Below are 23,231 nucleotides of genomic sequence, written 5' to 3' on the forward strand. Positions count from 1 at the left end.
CTAAAAAGTTTATCAGAAAAAAAAAGCAAAAGGGATTTAATGAAAACATTTACGGTATACCCAGAGGATATTAAACAAATTATTTTTCAATGTTAACTTTTATATATATATTATATAATATATATGTATATATTTTTTTGGTCATGAGTCAATTTCATTTTGTTTTACAGATAATGGGTTAAAATTCAAGTTCTGTGTTTTGAAAAACGTATAAGTTTTAAAAGTATATATAATATAGATTGTGTGATGGGAGTGACATCTATCCCTCTGGGAATAATCGGTTATATTTCGCAATTAAATAAAAACGCATAATTGGTTATGACAAATATAACCTTACAAGTTACAAGGGAGTCCCGGGGGAACTGTGTTGTTTACAAGTTTGTTAACAAACACCCGACGTCAGGTCGTATTTACGTTCTTGTTCATATCGGATTGGGTTTTATGGGCTCATATTCGTAAGCTTTATACCAGCCTCGTGGGAAAACTGTATTGCCAAATGTTTGCGGTTCGATTTTAATTCGTCCCTCTTAGCGATCATTTTTGTCTCGGGTACACTGCGAACGTATTTTTATTTTAAAATATAATATTCCGTTGTGTACTTTAGTATATTGTGTACACTTTTAATACACCAGTGGGTTTGCACACAAACTATAACACGGGAACAAAACGGACAGTAAAAACATGATAATGCAATATTCGCTTCAAAAGTCCACTGGGCGTACGTATGCAGACAAAGCTTAAAAAACATAGCTAATGGCTATTCAGATACTTTGTTACCCCTACGTTTCCATTACCTATATGCAGTAGGTATCTGGTATATAGGAAATCATATTATTGTTTAACGCTTTTCAAATGTTACCATGGCGATTTTATATCATGTTTTATGTGTGTTTGTTTGATCAAATTATAGAATCTATAATACATATTTTATAAATGAAAAAGTGTCAACGTTTTTAAAAAATATGTCAGAGTATTTTATATTAACTTTTTTCAGTGATAACGTGAAAGTTATACATGTCAAACATGTTAAGAATTTAATACCCGAAATGAATTATTATTAATGAGAAAAAATATTATACAATTTTTACAGTAAGAAATATAATAACATTACATTTTACATTTCACTGCTTAATCGCTTTTAAACAAAAAGAGAAATATACTCAAAAATATTTAAACTGTATTCATTAACACCAATAATTAATAAATATATACCTGATACTCTATATTCAATTTTTAATCTTCAAAATAATTAATTTCAAATAACTGTCCATACTTAATAAGAACTTATAAAAAAACTGATGTATACAATATAGAAGTTCTATAAACCCCACGATAAGCCTTAAATTGTTTCTAGGTTTTACTCACCGAACTCTTTTGCAAGGTTAGTCCGAACGCAAACTATTGATTTTTATAACATTTTATGGTTTGAATAAAATTTCATTAAATCATAAATTATAAAAAGAGGATTATAAAGTATTGCATAGAATTTGAGTCTGTAGAAATATAACTGAACATTAATTACATTAAAAAATATTATTCTTTCAATAATGTAGTTATTATTAATATTTATTAAAATGTAATTAATTAGTTTATAAATCTCTAGTTGAAAAAAATGTATTCTTGCTGATTGAGTTTATAAATTCAATCCCTAAACTAAACTTTTTAAAATATATAAATTACAGCTAGTGGTTTTAATTACTTAAACTAAACTTGAGCGAAAATCAATTATAATTTATAAACCGTGTCTATTTCTTAAGTTTTGAAATAAATTCCCTAAGATACGGTTCGTAATATAGTGTTTTTAGTTTTTACTTCTGCTGTTCAAAACGTTTCGTTTAAAGCAAGAACAAAAAATATGTTTTATTCAAAAAATAGAGACCGACATATCAACGGCTATGATATATCATAAATATAAGAGTGTAAAAAACATTTTTATATTTTGCAAAATTGAATTTTTGATGTAGAGTGCAAGAGACGTTATTCGGTATTGATTGTTCTTAGCCAGTTATTGATATAACCATATTTCAAACGTTATGAAAACGATTTATGTTGAAAGTATGTATAAATTGGTAATTCACGTTTTTCACTTGATGAATTTGTTGCACTAAAAATAATAGCTGGAATTTATTTTAAATGAGTTAACAATTGATCGTAAAATATATTTCTGTAAGTTCAAATACTACTGTTTTGTATTTTTTTGGATTAGTATTCAATGAATAGTTACTGAACATTTAAATAATAGTCCTATTGTTGCAAAATATTGATGCATAAATATACCATTTTCAGTAGGTATATTGTTTCTTATTCAAACACGACACAATGATATTATCGCAATTGTATTATCGAATTTGAATAACGCTCTGAATTTAAGTCAGAATATTGTTTTTTTATGATCATTCAAGATGAAAAATCTGTGTTGGATTATGTTTCAAAACTAGGTACGTAATATGTCTTATTTTTTAAAACATTTTCCAAGATAACAAAATTTACTGTAATTATTAGTAAGTACAATTCTGGTTGAAAATGTTATACACTTAATGTATTTATTAATTATTAAATAAAATAATATGACGTAAAATGGCAATAAACGATTTACAGATATCTGATATAAAATGCACTGTCTGCTGTAGTCTTTATCCAGTAGAGTTTAGAGATATTTGCAAATTGAATGTGAGATGGGACATAATATCATAAATGCTAATACAAAATAATTGCACGGCGCAAACAGTAGAGGTATTGTATATTATGTACTGTTATTGCCTATGTTCTGCCCCGAAAATGAGGGTATATTCGTGGGCCTTCGTATTCAATTTATAGTCCTGATTCAACTGCCCGTCTGCCCGAGTAATCTATTCCAAGGGTAAAGTACTTTCTAAGTGAAATTAAATCCTGCTTTTCTTATAAGTTTATCTGATAAATAGAGAATATTTTACGATGTACATATGTTACACGCTAAGTGCCCTAAATATTTAATATCATTATTACATAGTATTCTCGATGACACTTATATATTTTAATTAAATACCAAGTCTTATTGGAATAAATAAAAATTTAATACAGTCATAATATTATTGAGAATAATAAATCACTATAAAAATCAAGAATTGTATTCGATTTCAATTTTCCAATGGTTCTTTTTAAATTAATAAAAGACTATTTATACATAAAAGTTATCATGGCGTCTTTTGAAACTTATTATTTTAAAACTTCGGACTAGTTACGAGATTGAAATGTATAATACAACATTGAAAACAATCAAGCATAATAAATACTTTCGTTCAATTCTTGAAATATATATTATACAAAAAAAGTCTGTCCTTCAATAATTGATATTGATTAAAAGTATAATATCAATATTTTATATACAAATTAGTTTTATGTTACGGAAGTTACATTTTGACAAAAAATTAATAAATCGAAGATGTCACTCTGCTATTATGTATTATAGTACGTTTTGAGTGTAGACGTACCTCACATTGAGTAATATTTGTAATAACCTATAGGCTATAGGTCACTATAATGGATTAGAATACGTTTTTTAAAATACTGGAAGCGTTGAAAAATTACTCGTTTAACATAAAATCTTTGTCCGATTTCCAATATTTAAGGACAAGTACGTAAGTTAAATCAATATGATTAAAAAAATAAATATTTATCAACAATATTGAAAGCCCAATAGGTACCTACCAAATATTGTATTGAAATTAAAATGTATTAATCAAACTATTAATTAAAATTTAATTTCCTTTTTGATTTTTGAGTAATGAAAATAAATCTAACCAAATAATGTGTTTTGGCATTATTCACCATTATATCTTACGATAATTTTATTCCCCCATCTCAAATGATGGAAATTCAAATTTTCTCGCTGTACAACGCACGTCAAGAATATAAATGTTATGCTGAATATATTATACATGTCATTATCGTGCAGGACATTTATTTTAAGCACTGTAAATACCCGTAGGCCGTTCACAATGTCATGATATTACCTTGTGTTATGAATATATATATATCGATGTGATATCATGAGTTATAACGTGGTAAGTAAGCGAACATGGTTTTAAAACAAAAATCTGCGATGTGTAAAATTAGGTATTAGTATGAAATTTTAGTTTAGGCGTACGAAGACGACGGCGGTGAGGGTAAAATAAGAAGAAGAACCCATCTATTCTTCGGCGAGCCCGTTCGACTTCACAAAATGCCGTTTGGAATACTAAACGAGCTTTGTGGAGGATAACACCTTAAATTGCATTACGTTAGACAAATAATACACCGGAGTCATCTTGTTAAAGAAACTCTACACTGCAAATCGGATTAAATTTTTCGGTTTATTATATTTTTTTTTGTTTGTTTATCAAAAGTTCAACGTTTCAAATTGAAAATAAAACATGATACCCTACACCAAATGAAAATATTATGGTCCCAGGTCCACGCATAATATTCTGCGACGGTTCATCGAACGCACGACCGATGTAACTATACACAGCGCCAAAAGGGCTATGGTATTTACTGAAATATACACCATAGTTGTATATGATAGCTAAAGTGACTGATAAAAACAGTATGTAAAAGTATAGATGAACCTATGTTTGCTGGTTAAAACTACGCATAAAGAGCAAATACTACAATAGAAGTGAATAGGTAGTGAGTAAAAAAAAAACATTTTCGACAAAATCGATAGTAGGTATAGCAGTTTAGGTATGTGGTACGGGTACCTATAGTTTATGAGGTATAATATGATTAAGTGTATTTTCTTTATATTAGTGCATTTATTATTTATACTAGGTACCTTTATTTTCATTATGATTTAAAATAATTAATGTCACTATGGATATAAAATACTGCTGACTAAAGCTATAATACCTAGATATTTCAAAACGAATTATTATCACACCACTATAATCTTTCGATTTCTCGTACATTGCTTCTAAGCATCATAATTATTTACTATTCGCCACAAATCGGCAAGGATATCAAAAATAAAGTGCTTTATACTCGTTTACATAATTGTAGTACCTATATATCTACTAAAATTCGGAGGTACTGTTAATGGGCTACTTCCTCACTCGATCGTAATCATATTTATTATAATGTGATGAATGATGATTGATTACATTTAAATATAATTATAATGTCTTAATTTTAAATAAATAGGTATTCCAAATACGTACATGTTATAGAGTTATATATAAAATCTTTGGACGCCATTTTATTGACTTCCCCTATAATTTATAAGCAAGTGGCATAGTTTCTGATATTATAATAATATATGCTGTTTATTCGGAGGTACGCAATATTAGTTATATTTTAATTATTATCATAAAATTAGATGTTCTTACTTCCTAGTGCCTGTGACTTCAACTACTTTACATTTGCTTCGATTCCACCAAGTTGGTGTGAGGGTCCAATAACTCGACACTGCACTTCTTGCCCATCCTTCTTCCGGATAAAGAAGAACCTATACAATTAAAAACATCAATTAGTAAAATAAATATATATTATAAGAACAACTGGTGATTTTAACTGTAAGGACGGTTGCGATCTATGTTTAGGTACTTCTCGGAAAAGAGAAAATGTCAAACTCCACACATTCACATACGAAAATCTAGGTTACATTAAGTGAACACTTCTGAAACGAAACTTCTTGGAACTGAGCTCTGAAAATACGAACCAATAACACATTCGTCCATTTTTTTTTTCAGATTGTGTTCAACCTTTTGTTCTATTTGACTGTATAAATGTGAATACTTCAATTTACGCAACACATACTAGAAACTATAATGTTTTAAATGCATCTTAATCTGTCAAAATTTAAGTTTCATTGTAGTTGAATCGACCAACAAACATATTCGTTTCGTATAAAGAAGAACATAATAATCGGTGATAAGATACAAGGATTGCTATTTAAAACAATTTTCAGAAGTTACAATATTTATGTTTGACTTAAGCCTATATAGAGGATTATAAATTATAATATTTAAGGCTTATACAGAATTAAAAATTTAAATTTAGCAAAATTTGGAAAACTACAACATTTTCTGTGTTGTGTAAGTAATAAAGTTTCACCATGTTAGATAAACTAATATAATATATTACTGTATATTATTAAATATTGTAAGTACATAATAAATATTTTTGTTTTTGTTTAAAATTAAGTCGAACTCTAATTCGTTACAGTTTATGAAAAATATATACATTTTTAATGATCATAATATATCAGCTAAATATTGAAAATTCACAAGGTAGATATAAAAACAGAAGAAATATTCTTTTTAAACATTTTATATGTATCAGGATTTAATTTTAATTATATCGATTGATTAATTGAATTTTAAATAATATTCGCAATTAGTAAAATAATTGTCTTTCGTACTTGATACTATATTATCAATTGTATTTAAGATATTACCCAATAAGAATAAAAGGAAACTGACGGTAAATAATTTATTATGTGTATGCGAAAATAACAAAAACAAATCACTAAAAATAGTGTCAGTCCGTGTTACGTAATACTGCTGGAGCCACCTATATCCCTTACACCTAAAATTGTTAAAAGTCGAAGACATTACTTTGAAAAGTCGTATTTTCCCAGTGCAGTTTATCTTGATTTAGGAAACTATAAAGTGGTAGACCAGATTTCTTGTGTAGAATTCGTAGAAAATTGCTTCAAGAGCTCGTCGGCAGTACAAATATAGGTATATATAACATATTAGGGCAAATGGGGATCAGACGACATTTACATTAGGCCTAAAAAAAAACTTTCGCAGTTCGTTTAAAAAGTTTGTTATTTTCAGGAATCGAACGGTTGCTTCCATCAGAGATTTATAAGAAGACGAATCGTTTTATCTCCGCATTGACTGCTAAACCATATTACACCGCACACAAAAAAAAATGTAGACGCGATATTGCTCGCAATACTTAAGACGAATAATAATATAAATGCAAGAATAATAAACATATAAGATAGCGTTGAGAGTATAAAAAAATAAGTAATAACGAAATGAATAAAAATAATAATAATAATAATATGGGGAAAATATAATACAAAATTGGAGTTTCCGCCGGAACTGGCTGATTCGCAATTAGGAAAGGAAAAAGGAAATAATGTTATGCACGGCACAGGCCCGAGGCGATGTGACTAGATGTAGCATTCGTCGTCGGCCGCGACGGAGATGGAAATCTTTTCCACCCGATTTGTTCCAACTTGAAATTATCAAATATCCGATTTGTCCCGAGGTTTGCGGCTACACGCCGCCGCGGTATAAGGGTAGAAATAATAATAATAATAATAATAATAATAATAATAATAAAGGTAAAAAAACTCTTAAACATGTATTTATTGTCACGTCCCATCTCGCGCACCGTTCGCGGTTGTTTTACAGGAATCCGATAAAAATGTGCACAACACCACACACACACACACACACATAAATATACAAAATGTACGATAATTAGTATGATCGTAGTATATTATATAATATCAGTCCAATCAATGAGCTTACCATTGGTTATCATGACAAAAATAAGATAAAATCTGTGTCTATTTTTGACTCACGAAAGTAGATTACGAAAAAAAATGTCAGAAAAGCGTAGAGTAGGACTAATTACAGCGCTTAAATGAGCTCAACTATATTTCATATTATTATGGTCTGGGAAGTTCAAATTGATTTTATGACCGAGAAATTCATGTTTTGTAGTCACAATTTCCATTAGCGTGCGGTTATAGTTGGCGTTTGAAGCGGCTAATTTATGAAGACAAAATAATGTACAGCCCTCCGCAATAAATATATTTTTCATTAACATAATATTGCAAACTAATAATAAAAACAAACGCAGAAATACGTGTATCGTATTATGCACTTCTTCATTGTGATTTAAAATACATATGAAAGTACATTTACCTTAAATTGACAAATTACGACTTTTTTCCCCTCTATTTTTTATTACGAATTATTAAGGTGTTGTTTATATATATATAAGAATAACATTACTACTTTAATATAATAAAACAATTCATCATACATATTAAAAAAATCTTTATTTTCAAAGTTCATATACATAACACAAGAAAGGTAGGTATATTGGTTTCTTAATTTAATGTTGGGGTGAGCGTTAATTCGAGTAAATGTTGGTACATAATCCTGATTTATGAATTCTATGAAAACTTTGTTTTGCCTCCAAACAACTAAAACCAAATAAAAAATGTTATAAAAAATAACATCTAAGCAAAATAAAATAATATTTTATTATTTTCATTTTCATTCTTATTCAGGCATACCTTAATCCAAAAACTTCAACTATACTATACTTTATTTCACTGGATAAATACTAAATGCCTATGTAAAAAACAATTACATAGGGACAATGAAATATTCAACGAAACCTCATACTGAATAATGACAATAATTTTTAAAATCATATAGTATACATTATACATTGTATAGTTCAAGTTAAATTGAATATAAACATGAGGGATATGAGAAATTATATGGAGTTTTCGATTTAATATTCACTGAAGTCTGTATGTATGTAATACACAATTTTTAATGTAATATAAATAGTATGATCGACGATCAATAAGGCATTTAATGCTTGGAATAATAATTTTAGTAAAAAAAATAGACAATTTAATCAATAATTAATTAAACCTAAGTAGATATTATTTCTATGATAGTACAAATCACCATAAATTATTAAACAATTAAATTTATACTTAGATAACAGTAACAAACTTAACAGAATTATTTTAATTTTTTATTGCTTTATTTGTATGACTCTTTGACTATAGTATTGTGTAATTACTGTATTTAATTAAGATTCTGTTATAAGTGACGTGATATTAATTAAAACATTTAAATTACCAATTGGATTTACATAAATTTATATATTTTTTCCTAGAAAAATTATGTAAATATGCAGCACTATATTGAATATTCAGAATTCTATCGAGAGTGGTTTTTAAATTACAGCACTAATATTTACAATTCCCTTTTTGCGGAACAATAATTTTCAGAGCACAATGGTTTTATAAGAGCTTTTAAAAAGTTTCACACTGAAATAAAATCGTAGCATTTTTATGTTGGTATAAAATTTATTGAATACTTAAGTGTCTTAAAATGTATAGGTATTATCTGGTTGATAGTAGTAATTCCTAGACATGAACCGTAAATACCTATTGCAATTTGCAAAGTTTGTTTTTAATATAATATTTAAAAATGAACAGTGAACACGTCGTGTAATATATAGTTTAGATCTACTAGGTATCAGTTTTGTTAATAAAGGCGATCAACTCACCACATTTTCTTTAAATACAATTTGTAGTTTTTAGAACTGATATTTAGAATTTTGTTAGTAATAGATACATCAGTAAATGTACAATCTTATATTAATAATATTTAATTAATTTCGACCTAAAATTAGAAAAATTAAGGGCATAATATTTTCAATAAACTGAAATCCGCTCAAATACGCTTTCATCATTGATATTTTTTCTTCTTCTTTCGTAAATATTTCTTACAATAATTCAACCAATAATTGTCAAATTGAGTGAAATGAGAAAGCTAGTAATAATACGCAATACGCATTTGTATATTTCCGCTCGTATTACCACATAATACCATAATTTACATTAAGATCGAAACTGAAATAAAGTAGTAATTGGATTTAAACGCTGATCTATTCAAGCTTTATAATTATTTAGTGATTCTCAAACTTTGTTAAGCAGTAAGCATATGGTGATACGCGGAAGGCTGTGAGAGTGTGGTAGTACCTATGGAAAACTAAAAATTAAAATGTTCACTAATGTTTGCAACGAATCTCATATTATTTTTTGTTGTGTGTAAATAGGTGCTAATTATACTGTTAAATGTATCATATTTTATAAATTATATAATTTTATATACCATTGTTCAAAATGTACCTACTACAATTTTGAATAGTTCTATTTTAAGTCATTTATGGTACATGGCCGATCCGGAATACACATAAATGGCATTTGAATAAGTAAACGTTTCGGAATATCTATTTTAAATAATTAAAAGCAAAAATTAAAATTAAAAAAAAACATATGTAAAGGCGTTTAATATTGCAATGTGATAGTCGCTGAATATATATATAAGCTCAAAGTAATTTTTAATATGCGATTGTCATCACAGCTTCAAGGACATTTCCACAGCATCCAAATTAAATAAAAATATAAATCACAACCGCCCTGCAGTAGCTATATAATAGCCGAGGGCCACCCAACGTGCGTTTTATTATCGTATTTAATACTCGTAATACGAAATATAATAATGTGTAGGTAATCCTCCAGTGATTGTCAAACGAATTAAATAGGGGTACCTAGAGTTCGTTATGTGTATACTGTCGCTGTGCTGCAAATACACAGGTCACAGATAGTCAGTACCTTTCTATCGATTTCGACGATCATTATAATATTATCATTTATAATACAATATAATATTTTAATTGCATAGACAAAATTGTCACTCAAGGATGAGTAATTTTTTTGAAGTCTTCGTGAAAAAATTTTTAAAAAATTAAAAAAAATATTGTGCTCATTATGTGAAAAACAAACAATGTACCCAGGTGTGTAATATATATCGAACTGTATGACAATTTTTAAATTTAATGTGAAAAAAAATCTAATTTAGTATGTACCTGATAACGTGAGTTGTAATAACAATTATAACGCGACAATCGAGGAAGCTCCAAAAAGCGTATTTGTCACGGAGCTCCAACACAATAATAATATATAAGACATAAGCCATTTAAAAACATATTTCTGACAGAGAATTCCAGATGAGTACAACGACAACTTTTGCACGTGCGATTTGTCATTGTCACGGATTATATGGCCAGCGCAGTTCTGGTGCTCTTGTGGAATATGAACTCTTCGGTATAAATTACTTTTACTCGCTCAAAGTGTCGCCTTTGAAATGGAATTATTTATGACGTAATAATATATAAAACACCGGTATCGTACACTCGAGTGGTGTTGTTGTTATCATCGTCTTGATCGTCATTATCATCATCATCATCGTGACACTGTTATTATTAGTATTATTATTATTATTATTATTATTATTATTATTATTATTATTATTATTATTATTATTATTATCATCATCATTATAATTATCATTATGATTATTATATTGCGATGACATTATCATTAGTAACGAGACAGCTCCTCGGATTCGCGTGTGTTACCGAAATTAAATCTTAACCCAAGCCCCGAAAAGTAATCCCAATTCCCAGAGCTGAAATAAAATTGGCCCACGAGATGCACGCAGATAAAACGCATTATTATAACAAAAAACGTTTGTGCTTTTCGTTACACGGTTTGTGATAAAGAAAAAGGCAATTAACACAATAGTCACCGTAGTTATTCGCCAAAGTTGACTCTTGGAGATTGGAATGCTCTCGAAGGGGGATGGTTGAACCCCAGACGATGTTATTCGAGCTATCGCGCATGCACAATGCATATGAAATTATTATTATTATTTTATTTAACGTTTTCATTCGTAGCGTATACTGAAGTATACTTTTTCAATGTCAGACTTTTGAAACTGATTGATGGTGATATGAATTTATACTACCAACTTCTGTTTTCAAAAATTTAAATTTCAACTCTTAATCATACTGTAGTTGAGTATAGTACCTATTATACAAAATAAATTTTGATTTATGTTAAATGTATAAATTACCCATATCTATTCTACATGTACCTATACATAATTATTATATTATTAGTATCTGGAAATTGTTTTCAAATGTTCAAAGTACATTAGACCCGATATTTTAATAAAAATAAATATGAATTAAATTGACTGATTGGTTTCTTCATCTGAATGATTTTGGTTTATTTATTTTATATTGTTAGACGATATATCTTACTATTTCTATTATTATTCTGTTTGTTCTTTGTATTGTACTGTTAAACAATTTACTATAATGCAATTGTTGAGCTATAATTATTAATAAAAGCCAATAAAAAAAAAAAAAACAGTTGACTGATGAACGACAAAACCCATATGATTACATAAATAAAATAATTGTAGATATAAAATATTACTATACTATGTATAAGTATAACTTATAAATAATACAATAATATTATATTATTCCAGCTAGGTACTTCAATTTATTTACTATAGTTTCTATGACTACCTTCTAACAACATTGTTTTTAAAATTGCGTGTCGAAAATATTTAATTTAATTGTATTCTTACATGGCATTAGTAATGTTTACTCATTTATTTCTAATAAAAATTTCATTTCATAGTTGAATTTTTTAATATCCATCAATTTATGCACATGTCATATAATGATAAAATATTTAAAAATAAATTCTAATACTTAAAACTCCATATTTTTCTTCTTTCTTCATATTTTTTTAATCAGTAAAATAAATTACACAATAATATCATAAAATATACTAAGTAATATTATTGGCCGTCTTCATTCAGAATCGTTTTTTGTATACAATGATTTTATATCATTGAATTCAAATTTAGCACACCCAATCCATTATAGCGACTCTCTAGATACCTAATAAACAGCAGTGCATTATCCACTCACCTCTTTACCATTAATTGCTTTGTTATAAGTTACGATACGTTAAAAAATATATTAGGCCGCATTAAGATGATATGCATAGGTATATTTTACTTTTTATTTTCATAAATACCTTACAAAACTTAACTATAGTCAAAATATGAACATACATTAACATTTATCCCTTAAATAAAGTTTAAAAAAACTGAACTTCTATTTAGAATTTAAATATAAATACATACCTATCAAATGTAATATTAATTGGTTTTTAATCATATTTTTTTCTTGTTTACCTTTTATTTTCGGTATTTCCATAAAAAAAAATCAAAACATTATAAAGAAATATATTCGTATTATAATATACCTACATACAATATTACAAAATATAACCCCAAAGTATATTATGTACTCTTACCTACCAAATGCAAGTTTTTCATTACATGGATTTGTATTTGTTGAAATGGGAAATGAAATCCCATTGAATCGTTTTTGAGAATTTCTCTTTGAGATGAATAGGTATTTGTACTTTAAAAAAAATGAAATTGATATATAGTTACCTAATTTATAATACTGACATTTTATAGAAATCATAAATATTTTTTCAATGACCTAATTCCTATTTTTTTTCCTTATACATCTAACTTTTAACTTATCAAACAACAACAAATACACGATTCTAAAATCTTATTTTTTTTTTTTGATTACTTAGTGACTAGTAGCCTGTAGCCTGTTTATCCATTTATTATGGTTTTCTTGTCAATTATTATTATATAACAAATAACAAGGATAAAGAAAAATATAAGTTAAACATGTTAAGATCTCAGTCTATAAATTATTATTTAATTGTGACTTTTGTGTTTGTGTTTTTAAATCTAAAAATGCAATAACCTTAACTTTGACTGCATTCGTATAGTACCCTTAAAACTCAGTCATTCGAATTTCGAAGGTACCCATGTAGTTTATAGTGTATACTAGAGAGTAGAAAAACTAATCGAAAACCACTTGCTATTTCTAGGTTGATAGGTACTTGAATAAAAGCAATTTTTGATTTCAATGGTTCCATTCAATTTGAATTAGTTTTCCTATTTACGACCTAAAACCACTAGGGATAACGACAAATAGAAAATTCTCAAAACAATTTTTTTACCTCGTGCATGTTTTTTAAACGTTAGGTACCAATATATTTTTTTATAAAAAAAAGTGTCTGGTCAGGTGAATAAAAACCCTAGAGACTTTTCAGTGGTCCCTCTGAATATAATTGAAAATGTCTCCCGCGAAAAACCGTTATCATTTGTCGCATACATTTGTCCACGCACCCGAGGGAATCCAAAGACGCATGTCTTATACGCGACAAAACAGTAACCTCGAGGATCATGTGGTCATGAGTGTATTATAATACGAAGGCATTAATTAAAGGCATTAAAAAGTTTAAATTAGGTATTACGGTTGTACATTGTGATTGTAGTTTTGAAGAACCATTTTTATAATTATTTATAATAATACCAAAGTCGTTATCGATTTATCTCATTAAAAAACCATATTTTTCAAATAACACTTTTTTATTATTTTGTTTTAAAATATATAATTTAGAATTATAGGTTTGCAGTGATTCATTCAATCATTCTTAATTATTTTAAATATTTAAATACTTAAACATTTTTTATTGTTGTCATTCTCAGATTATAATTGTATTATTAGGTATCGTATAACAAGATTTAAATATTTAATGATTTATGAGTTTATGGCTACAATAATTTGGTAAATACTTATCAATTGTAAGTGATACCATTTTTATTAGCTGAAAACTATGTAGGTACTATCAACACTTATAAGAAATTTAAAAAAATCACTTCTCCAAAGGCCTTGCTCACACGATCGAAAATTGCCAATATTGTTAGTCTCCGGAATGGTACTTCAAACTTTTGAAGCATGAAAAAATGATAACAAACAAAACTAACCAACTGAAAAAACAGAAAAAAATCACACACTCCTTTGTAATACCGATAATGCATTCCTCGTTACGTTCGAAATCTAAAAACAATAAAAAAAAAACAACGCAACACTGTGAAACCAATACATTCCACGCATATACCTACCTATATACCTACTGTACTTATATGCTTTACCGAGAATCTAAAAATATCAACCACTTAAATTTCACAAACGATCATTAAATTATCGTGTAGTAGATGATGAGATGGGGTATTTTATTTTGCCCGTATACACTGTAACAATATTCCGGATCGTAGGAAATGTTATGCAAATCTAATTTAACCTTGCCGCAGAGTATATAATGAACGATACTATACTCTGTACGCGCGGTAGTGCGTCATCCGGCTCATCCCCGTACACTATATATGTATACATTAAGTATACCTACTTGTAAATATATATATATATGTGTGTGTGTATAATGTATACATTATACTAAGTGTATATATAGGGTTGCTAAAATATATGTAACATTCTCCTCTCGGCGGATCTTTTAAACAAAAACCTACCCACGGTGCATAAATATGTGCCGTGGATAACGACGACGGTATTGCGCGACACCGCGGCGGTGGATAGGGGAATGGGCTATCGACCCCCAAGGCCTATCGAGGGTGTTATTTTTTTTTTGTCTTTCTCTAACACGTTTTGTTTTTTACGTCTCGTTCGTCATGCCCTCCGGGGTGCGTGTCGTGAGAGTGTGTGTAGCAATTTTCGAGGGTATCGGACCTATTACTGCGCGCGGAACAATATATACACTGCGGCAGAGACAATGCGCTGCACGTCGGATATCATATATCCAATTTCTGTGTGCCGAAAGTAAAAACAAAAAAGGGTTGTCACGTATGTGACAGCGTGTAGGGAAACGGTGGCTAAGAAATGGCTTTTCGTTTGTGCCATGACGAACCAGCGCTGCAGCAGTAAAGTCTTGCGTTCGCCACATATAGGTATCTACATGTGTATAATGTATTCCGGAAAATTGTACACTTTAAAAAAATTGATATTACTTTGCAGGCGTTGTGGCGAGACAAGGCTCGCCACGGCAGTAGAACATAATATTATTATTGTGTATATGTATACGCGTACATTATACGATATATCATATATGTATATTATGCAGACTGAATTTTTTTTTTATTGCTATCGCCGCAGAACGAGCTGCGGAATGATCATAAAACCATAATGTTTATTCGCAGAGTAACAGAAAATAAGATCACAGAAAGGCGTAGACACGTGCAAACAATGTTTTAAATTAAAAATTGCCTAGACAATAGAATATTTAGGTTAAGTAGGGCTTAAATATTTACTCGAGAAATGTGTTTTTACCGTTTTTGTTTAACTTTTCATCACGGTTTTCAATAACCAACCAAGCGTCTAGCATGAAAACAAACAATTAATTAGTTAGTTTTATCAAATAAAATAATATCTTAAATAATTTAAGTTGTTTTCGGATTGTTTGTTTATGTTTATTATTTACAAGAACTGTTTAGAACCTTGGACCGTTTTCCCTTCGATGGTCGATGTATTAAAAATAAGAAGAAAAAATAATCTATATACCTAATATCATGTTCCTTGCTGCAAACAATAATAAGAGGGGACAATATAGTCAATAACTGCATGGGAGGCTGTCTTAGAAAACGATATTATTTTATGATATAACATGAAAATGATATAGTTATCAGCTTCTTTATAGCATTATTTTATTATATAAAGACATAATAATATTATTATTACTCAATGCTCTCAAACATGAGATTTAAGACATTTAATATATAAAATGTACTATAATGTTAAATAATATTAGATTTGTATACCATTAAACTAATTATATTTTAATTTTCGCACATTTTTTTAAAAACGCCTGTTTTTTCTAAATTAAATCATATATTTATACAATTAATAATTTACTAAGCAAACCCGTAAAATTAAGTATACTAAAGAACAATAGGTAAATGTTATATATATACATTTTTAATATTAAAATGACTTGGAAATGAAATGACGTTAACGCTCAAGTGTATATGTTAAGTCGTAGGTACTTCATTGAGTAAAGTCGTGTGTTTTTGTTCCTTTCATGTTACCCTAATATAAAATAATATTTTTCAAGAGGACCCTTACTGAGAAAAATAGGTTAAAGTGAATATTTAAAAACAAGATTAAATTATGTGACTTTGACAGATCAATTTTTGATCTTAAAAATAAAATTTTAATTTATCAATCTCTTTGACAAAATCTATTATGAAATGTTTAAAGTAAATCAAAGGTTGTTAAATTGAAAAGACGTAATTCGATCACAACAAAAAATTATTTTAAAACAATTCTTTAATAGTTCATTGCATGCTCGTTAATATATAAAAACAAACCTTTAATAAATCACTGAAGAAAAATTTAATTTATTAGAAAAATTATCTCAACAATTTTACGTTTTTAACAGTTTAACTGAAAAATCGTCGGATTCACACACTCGGTTTACTCGAAGCTATTTAAAATACTTATGTTTATATTCAAAAGTCACAATTCATAACTATCAACAAAATGATACGTGTGGGAAACCAGGCAGTATTAATTTATTTTTTAGATGTGTACCATTCAAACATTTTTATGATTATTAAAGTAAGGTTATGCAAAACCTCAAGAACCTATATTTCTTTTTAAAAAATTATATTTTATTGGAAGTAGTGTCACTGGACACTCCCTTCCCTCAAGATTTTCATGTCCTGTAATATTGTACTCATCATATTTACTTATTATATAAATTGTGTATAGATTGTAAATTTTCTTAAATAATAAATAAGAAAAATAAAAAAAGATTTCATAACTTTGGCCCTAACAATAATGTATACCTTCATATCAAATACATAATTTCCAATTTCAAAAAAAAATACTTAATCTATTTTAATTCTATATACCATCATGAATATGAGATTAACTATTATATATATTATCATCAATAAGAATATTTTAATCGTATATCCAAATGCAAAATTTTATAACGTGCAGTTGAACAACCAGATTATAATAGATTAGAACGTCTTTTACTTTTATCAATCATTAGCTATGAAGTATTATAATGATAAATTTATTAATTTGGTAAAAATGTATTAAATAATAAATAATACATAGGTACTTCAAACAAGTTAAATACACAACTTTAAAATGTATAATACATGTATAGCTATAGCCTATTGTATAATAGGTGAAGTGGACGGAACTATAGTTGACATTTTTGGAGCAAAGAAAAAGATCAAAAAGTTTTCCTTTGTTGGAAAATTGAACACATTTTGACATATTTTTTAAAAATATTTTAATAATAAAATGTGAATTTGTAGCATTACATTTATGTTTTTCAGTAATTCATTCTTCACTCTGAATGTTATTTACATGCAACGTATCATAATAAATCATTGGTGGCTGAAAAAATTCAAATATTTATTATTACAATACCTACTGCAGAAGTCTTAAACTCAGTTGAAATTTTTTTACAAATTTTCAAAGATTTTAAATAGAGCGATAGAAGTGAACTTTGGTTCCATACTACGCGATTTCAATTCTAATTAGGTAACTCTTTTTATGGTGATAATGAAACTTAAAAATTATTTCTAACGATAAACTATGAAACTAGTTTTCATCTGATGTCAAGTTAGTACAGTAACTATCTAAATGTATTTAATTAGGTTCGAGAGTGACGTATAAAATATTGTTATTTTGATATTATAATATATTTTTAATCGTGAAGTTGTATAGTTTAATAAAGGGAATATCATTATAATTTATAAATTATAACATTGGTACATACCTATGGAGTGATCGACACATATAACATAGCAATAAGTTTATCATTGGTCCGACGTGAAAAATTAAAACCAAAATTAAATTTACGATAATATTATAGTCATCTTATGAGTAGGTCGGATATTTTTGCGATCAGTGCACCAGCAAATGTTACTGCAAGAGCATCGACCACTACTACACTTGAAACGCGACCGTGAGGCACAATAAATATGCAATATAAATTCGGAAACGGAATGTTTTATTCTACAAATGTCGAAAAACAGCTGACTTACTTTGTTCGGATATCCGTTGAACCGCATGATTTTCCGGCACGACTTTCCGCGGTTTTGCCGGTAGAACGCCTGCACCGAGCCTCCCGGGCTGTCCCCCTGCAGGTGCTGTATCGGTGGCGGTGATTTCGCCTTTGGCTGTTTATTTTTGCGTCTCGCCCCCGGAAAACACCCGAAAACGGTGGTCCCGCAACAGTCGTCGGAGTCCTTCATGTCCCGAAGTGCTGTGAGCGGCCGCGCCGCGATCTCCCCGTATGTGAATTCTTCGAAATTGGATTTTCGAAACGGAAAAAATTCGAAAATTGATCTAGAACCTCTGACGATAATATTATAGTGTCGTTGCCGTCTATCGCTCCGCAGTCTCGTGATGCGATGACCGACGACGACGATGATAATATAAGCTCAAAGTTTACGGTGGTCGCTAATATTTTAATATTTTATTATGGTTATTATTGTTGTTGTTGTTCCTTGGTCGCGTTATTCGGCGGCGCTCACGCCAGTACGCGGCGTACGACCAGACGGCGGAGGAGCTGGCGGACGGACGATCGTTGGCCACCGTGGTGGGTACTGTGCCGACTACGACTGTCGGGAAACGCGCTTTTCCGGCGCGGCCGGACTGTCGTCGGGATGATGGGCTTTTCCGCGGTCGGACCGTCGCGCGTACTGCTGCGTGCGGAGCAGAGAGCACACGGTCGGCGGCGCATCGCACCGACGCGTTGCCACGGGCGACCCGCGCACGCCGCGGACGACACCCTCGCGCTCGCCCGCTCACCCACCGTCGACCCGCTGATGCTGCACCCACATACACGCTACCCGTCCGATGTGCGGGGTAGTAGGAGTAATAGCAGTAGCACGCGGGGTAGGAGAAGCACGTTATGCGAGGCGGAGGTGGCGCGGTTGTAGGCTTAGGGGTGGCGGGGTGGCGGTGGAGGAAGAAACACGAATTAAGCCGTTTCAGTACGCCGCGGCGGCTCCGTCGTTAACGCGCCTCGGCGGATCACGAAGAGAGCGGATGTTACGACTGCGACTTGGAGCTGTGCATATTTTACGTGTATAGGTGTACAAATGTGATAATAGTTTAATAACGATGACAGCAACAATTGTTGTTGTTGTTGTTGTTGTTGTTGTTGTTAACGACGATTACTGCTGCAATATTACGATGACTGTTCTATATTTTGGCTTAACCCGTGTTTATAGCGGTTGTATCTATTTCGAGTGGTTGCAAAACCGTGTACCCTTATGAATATTGCGTATAGGTGAAACTACGATGTTTCAGTCGATTTCAAATCTGGTGGCGTCCCGCTCTCCCCCAGTTAGCGTGGCCCCCAACTTGCTTGGAAAATTAGCTGGACTCCCTCCATCAATAATTCTCTTCAATATACATCCTATAATCAATAAGACATTTAAATATTCAAGTACTGATATTTTTTTTACCACTTTTGCATCCCCCTTCTTATTTTTCACAATTCAAATACTGATTAATTTACCTATTTATACCAAAATTATTAAGAAACCAAATGAACCGGTGAACGATATAGTGGGAAATTAATACAATAAATAATCACGGTGTATACAGAGGTGCGTGCCATTTTGACATCATTATCGTCTTACTAAATATTTATCAATTAACATAAACCTAGTACTTAGCCGCGTGACAACGAGTATTTGTATACACCATACAATTTTAAACACTTACTAAATCATATCACCACTCCTAACGGAATTAAAGATTATGCATAGTCTGTTAACACTTAATATCCATCTCTATTGTGTTGTGTACCTGTCCCCGATTTTCTATTTTTATATATCAACCTACGTGTCATAAATAATTTTTAGATATTTCCTTCTATAAGCCCTATTTCCCAAATTCTAATGACGTTTTCCACAATTCCACTGTATAACTGTTGAAGAATTGTCCCTTCCCCGCGGCTCTTTTATTCGAAAGTATTGCACAGTTGAAGAAAATTATGTTATGTTTTTGGAAGTCAATTAAATTATATATTTTTCGGAAGCCAATTTAACGGTCCATTGGGGATTTACCTTGCAATGCCGTCAGCCAATTTAACTGTCACCGCGATGGCACTGGCGGCGTAAAGAACTGCAGGTCACATCTTTTGGTGGGCAACCGATCTCAAAAAAAATATGGTTGAATAATATATAAAAATATAAACAGAAAACCATGAAAAAGGTTAGTACTCTATTTAGATCTTTATATTAGGTACATATTTAGGTTAATAAAATTAAAAAAATTATTTGCTTACCAATACAAGTATTTGTTTGGCACTTCTTCAATTCTTAATTGATATTAATAAATTTAAATATATTATTTGATAAATGGCACACCCGAATCTCAACTTTGTAAATAAATTTTTTTTTTTTTAAAACAATGATTTTATGAGAAATTAAATACGTAAATAGGACTCATAACATATAATATATGTACATGAATAACAACTATCATTTTTCCACACTATCAAAATTGTAAATTTGGAAAAATATTCAATTTAATGTATAATAAATATAAGTCACTAATATACAGATCATATTCATACCTAAAAGTTTGATGATCGGTAAATTCACTCTAATATCAAAACTAACAGCACACTATTGAAACTTATAAACGAAAATTTGTAATGTCGTGTGTAAGACGAAGACGAGTTCGACGTCCCCTCAAGAACCCAATTACATGTATCAATAGTAATTAGTAAGACATAACTTATTTTTACTACTATCTGATTATACATTGAATATAATACTTTGATAAAATGTAAAATCGAACTAAGAACTTTTATGGATTATCGGAGATATCAAACAAGATTTCAAGAAATCAGAAAAAATAGCAGATGTATGGGACAATACTCAAATAACTTTCATAAGGATTAAAATGTTGAATGTAATTACTTATTTACAAGGTATTAATTCAAAGTATATTAAAAGTGACGACACAACATGCAGGAGCAGTGTCTTTTTAAACCCGTCTAGTTCAAATATAAATAAATAATCTTTTTCTATACAAATTGCCTACATAAAACCCCTTAAATAACAGTTCTTCTTAAGGAGTAGTGTGGGTGGATTTCTAGAATTAATGATAATATAAAAGGGTAATATATTCAAGATATATCCTTACAGTGGAGTATTCAAGATTTTTTCTCATTGGATAAAGGATATGTATGCATCTGATATGTGTGTAAACATTATTTATTTATAGTATGTATTATATAACACAAAATCTGTTTTTTTTATATTTAAACTTTTCTCGTCAAAAACATTAGACGGCAAGATTTTAATACTACGATGACATACCAATACAAGTTTAATTTTAGTTAGTTATATTCTTACCCGTGAGTGGTCGTTTGGCTCATATGATAACATCGGTGGACCATGTCAGTGGTAAGAGAGACTTCTAAGCACCGTAGTCAAGAGCCAACTTCTCTATGCCACTTCAGTCTAGTTTAGTGAGGTCAACGCCACAGCCAAGTTCAGGACCGACTTGAGAAGGCCTCAAAGATTGGCAGCTCTCAGGGAAATCAGAGCTTATAGGACCGTTTCGGACGAGTATAAGACGTTTCGGACCCCAGATGAAAGATTTTTAGAAATCGCGGACCCCCTACCAATTTTTTACAAAAGATCTAATGTTATAATAACCAAAATTAAAATAATTATTTTATATAATAAATTGTAGAAGTATAAAAAAATATTATCATACTTACGAAGTTTTTTCGACTTTTCTTTTTTGATATACTGAGTCTTTTCATCATCATCGTGAGAATTCTTCCATTTCAAATTTAACCAACTTTCCATTTTAACTTAAATGTGTTTAAGATGATTTTAAATAATATCACGTATTAATCTTAAACTACGTAGGTATAACATTATAGTTGAGTACCATCTATTAACTGTACTTATTGATAGTAAATATAAGACTGCCCTGCTAAATTGCTGTATGCCTGTACAATTCTTATGAACAAGAAAAATTGATAAACAAATATTAATAATAAAATTATTACCTAGGTTTAGATACTTAATTGTATCGAATTCCATTGTCATCGGTGTAATAAAGTTGAGATAGGTTTATACTTTATCTCTTACAATATAAGATATATTTTTTACGAAAAAAATTTAATAATAATCCAAAATTATTGTAATAATGCACTCATGTCACGTATTGACTTATGTTAGGTGTTAAGGCCGCCGCGGACCACCGACATGAGTATCGCAGACCCCCAGGGACCGCGGACCATAGGTTAAAAACCGCTGTTGTACATTATATAATTTAGACACACGTTTAGGTTAATGTATGCATACCTACCTCGGGCTGCCTTTCTTGCAACGTGTATTAAGATATTCAATTATTAGATTTTCACTTAGTTTATTAATTATTCATCCCTACAAAAGCACTGGTCAAAGTATTTTGAGAATAATATAAGTACCTACTATAAAAAAATAAAAGCAGTGTTCTTCAACTCGTTTTTTTTATTTTTTCATATATTTATATAAAAAATATTTTTCCAGCACTTTGTTCGCTTCTTCTTTAAAACAACAATAATTGAATAAACTATTTTCATTATTTTTTTAAAACCTGAATAAATAAGCGTGTGTATTTTATACGAATGCGAATGG

The 23,231-nt window shown here is 29.8% G+C and overlaps 1 protein-coding gene across 1 annotated transcript in view; it reads right to left on the reverse strand.

Moving 5' to 3' along the window:
- LOC111037829 overlaps nucleotides 1-19,274 on the reverse strand; it is a 39,910-nt gene extending 20,636 nt beyond the window's left edge. The window contains exons 1-2 of the mRNA XM_022320615.1: nucleotides 18,615-19,274; nucleotides 5,343-5,461 (exon numbers count right to left, since the gene is read on the reverse strand). Of these exons, the coding sequence (XP_022176307.1) occupies nucleotides 5,343-5,461; nucleotides 18,615-18,824 (329 nt within the window). The 5' untranslated portion in view covers nucleotides 18,825-19,274. The remainder of the gene's footprint in view (nucleotides 1-5,342; nucleotides 5,462-18,614) is intronic.
- Nucleotides 19,275-23,231: the final 3,957 nt, after the last annotated feature.

The sequence above is a fragment of the Myzus persicae genome, unplaced genomic scaffold (assembly GCF_001856785.1).
Source record: "Myzus persicae strain clone G006 unplaced genomic scaffold, MPER_G0061.0, whole genome shotgun sequence".
In the NCBI taxonomy this organism is placed as follows: Eukaryota; Metazoa; Arthropoda; class Insecta; order Hemiptera; family Aphididae; genus Myzus; species Myzus persicae.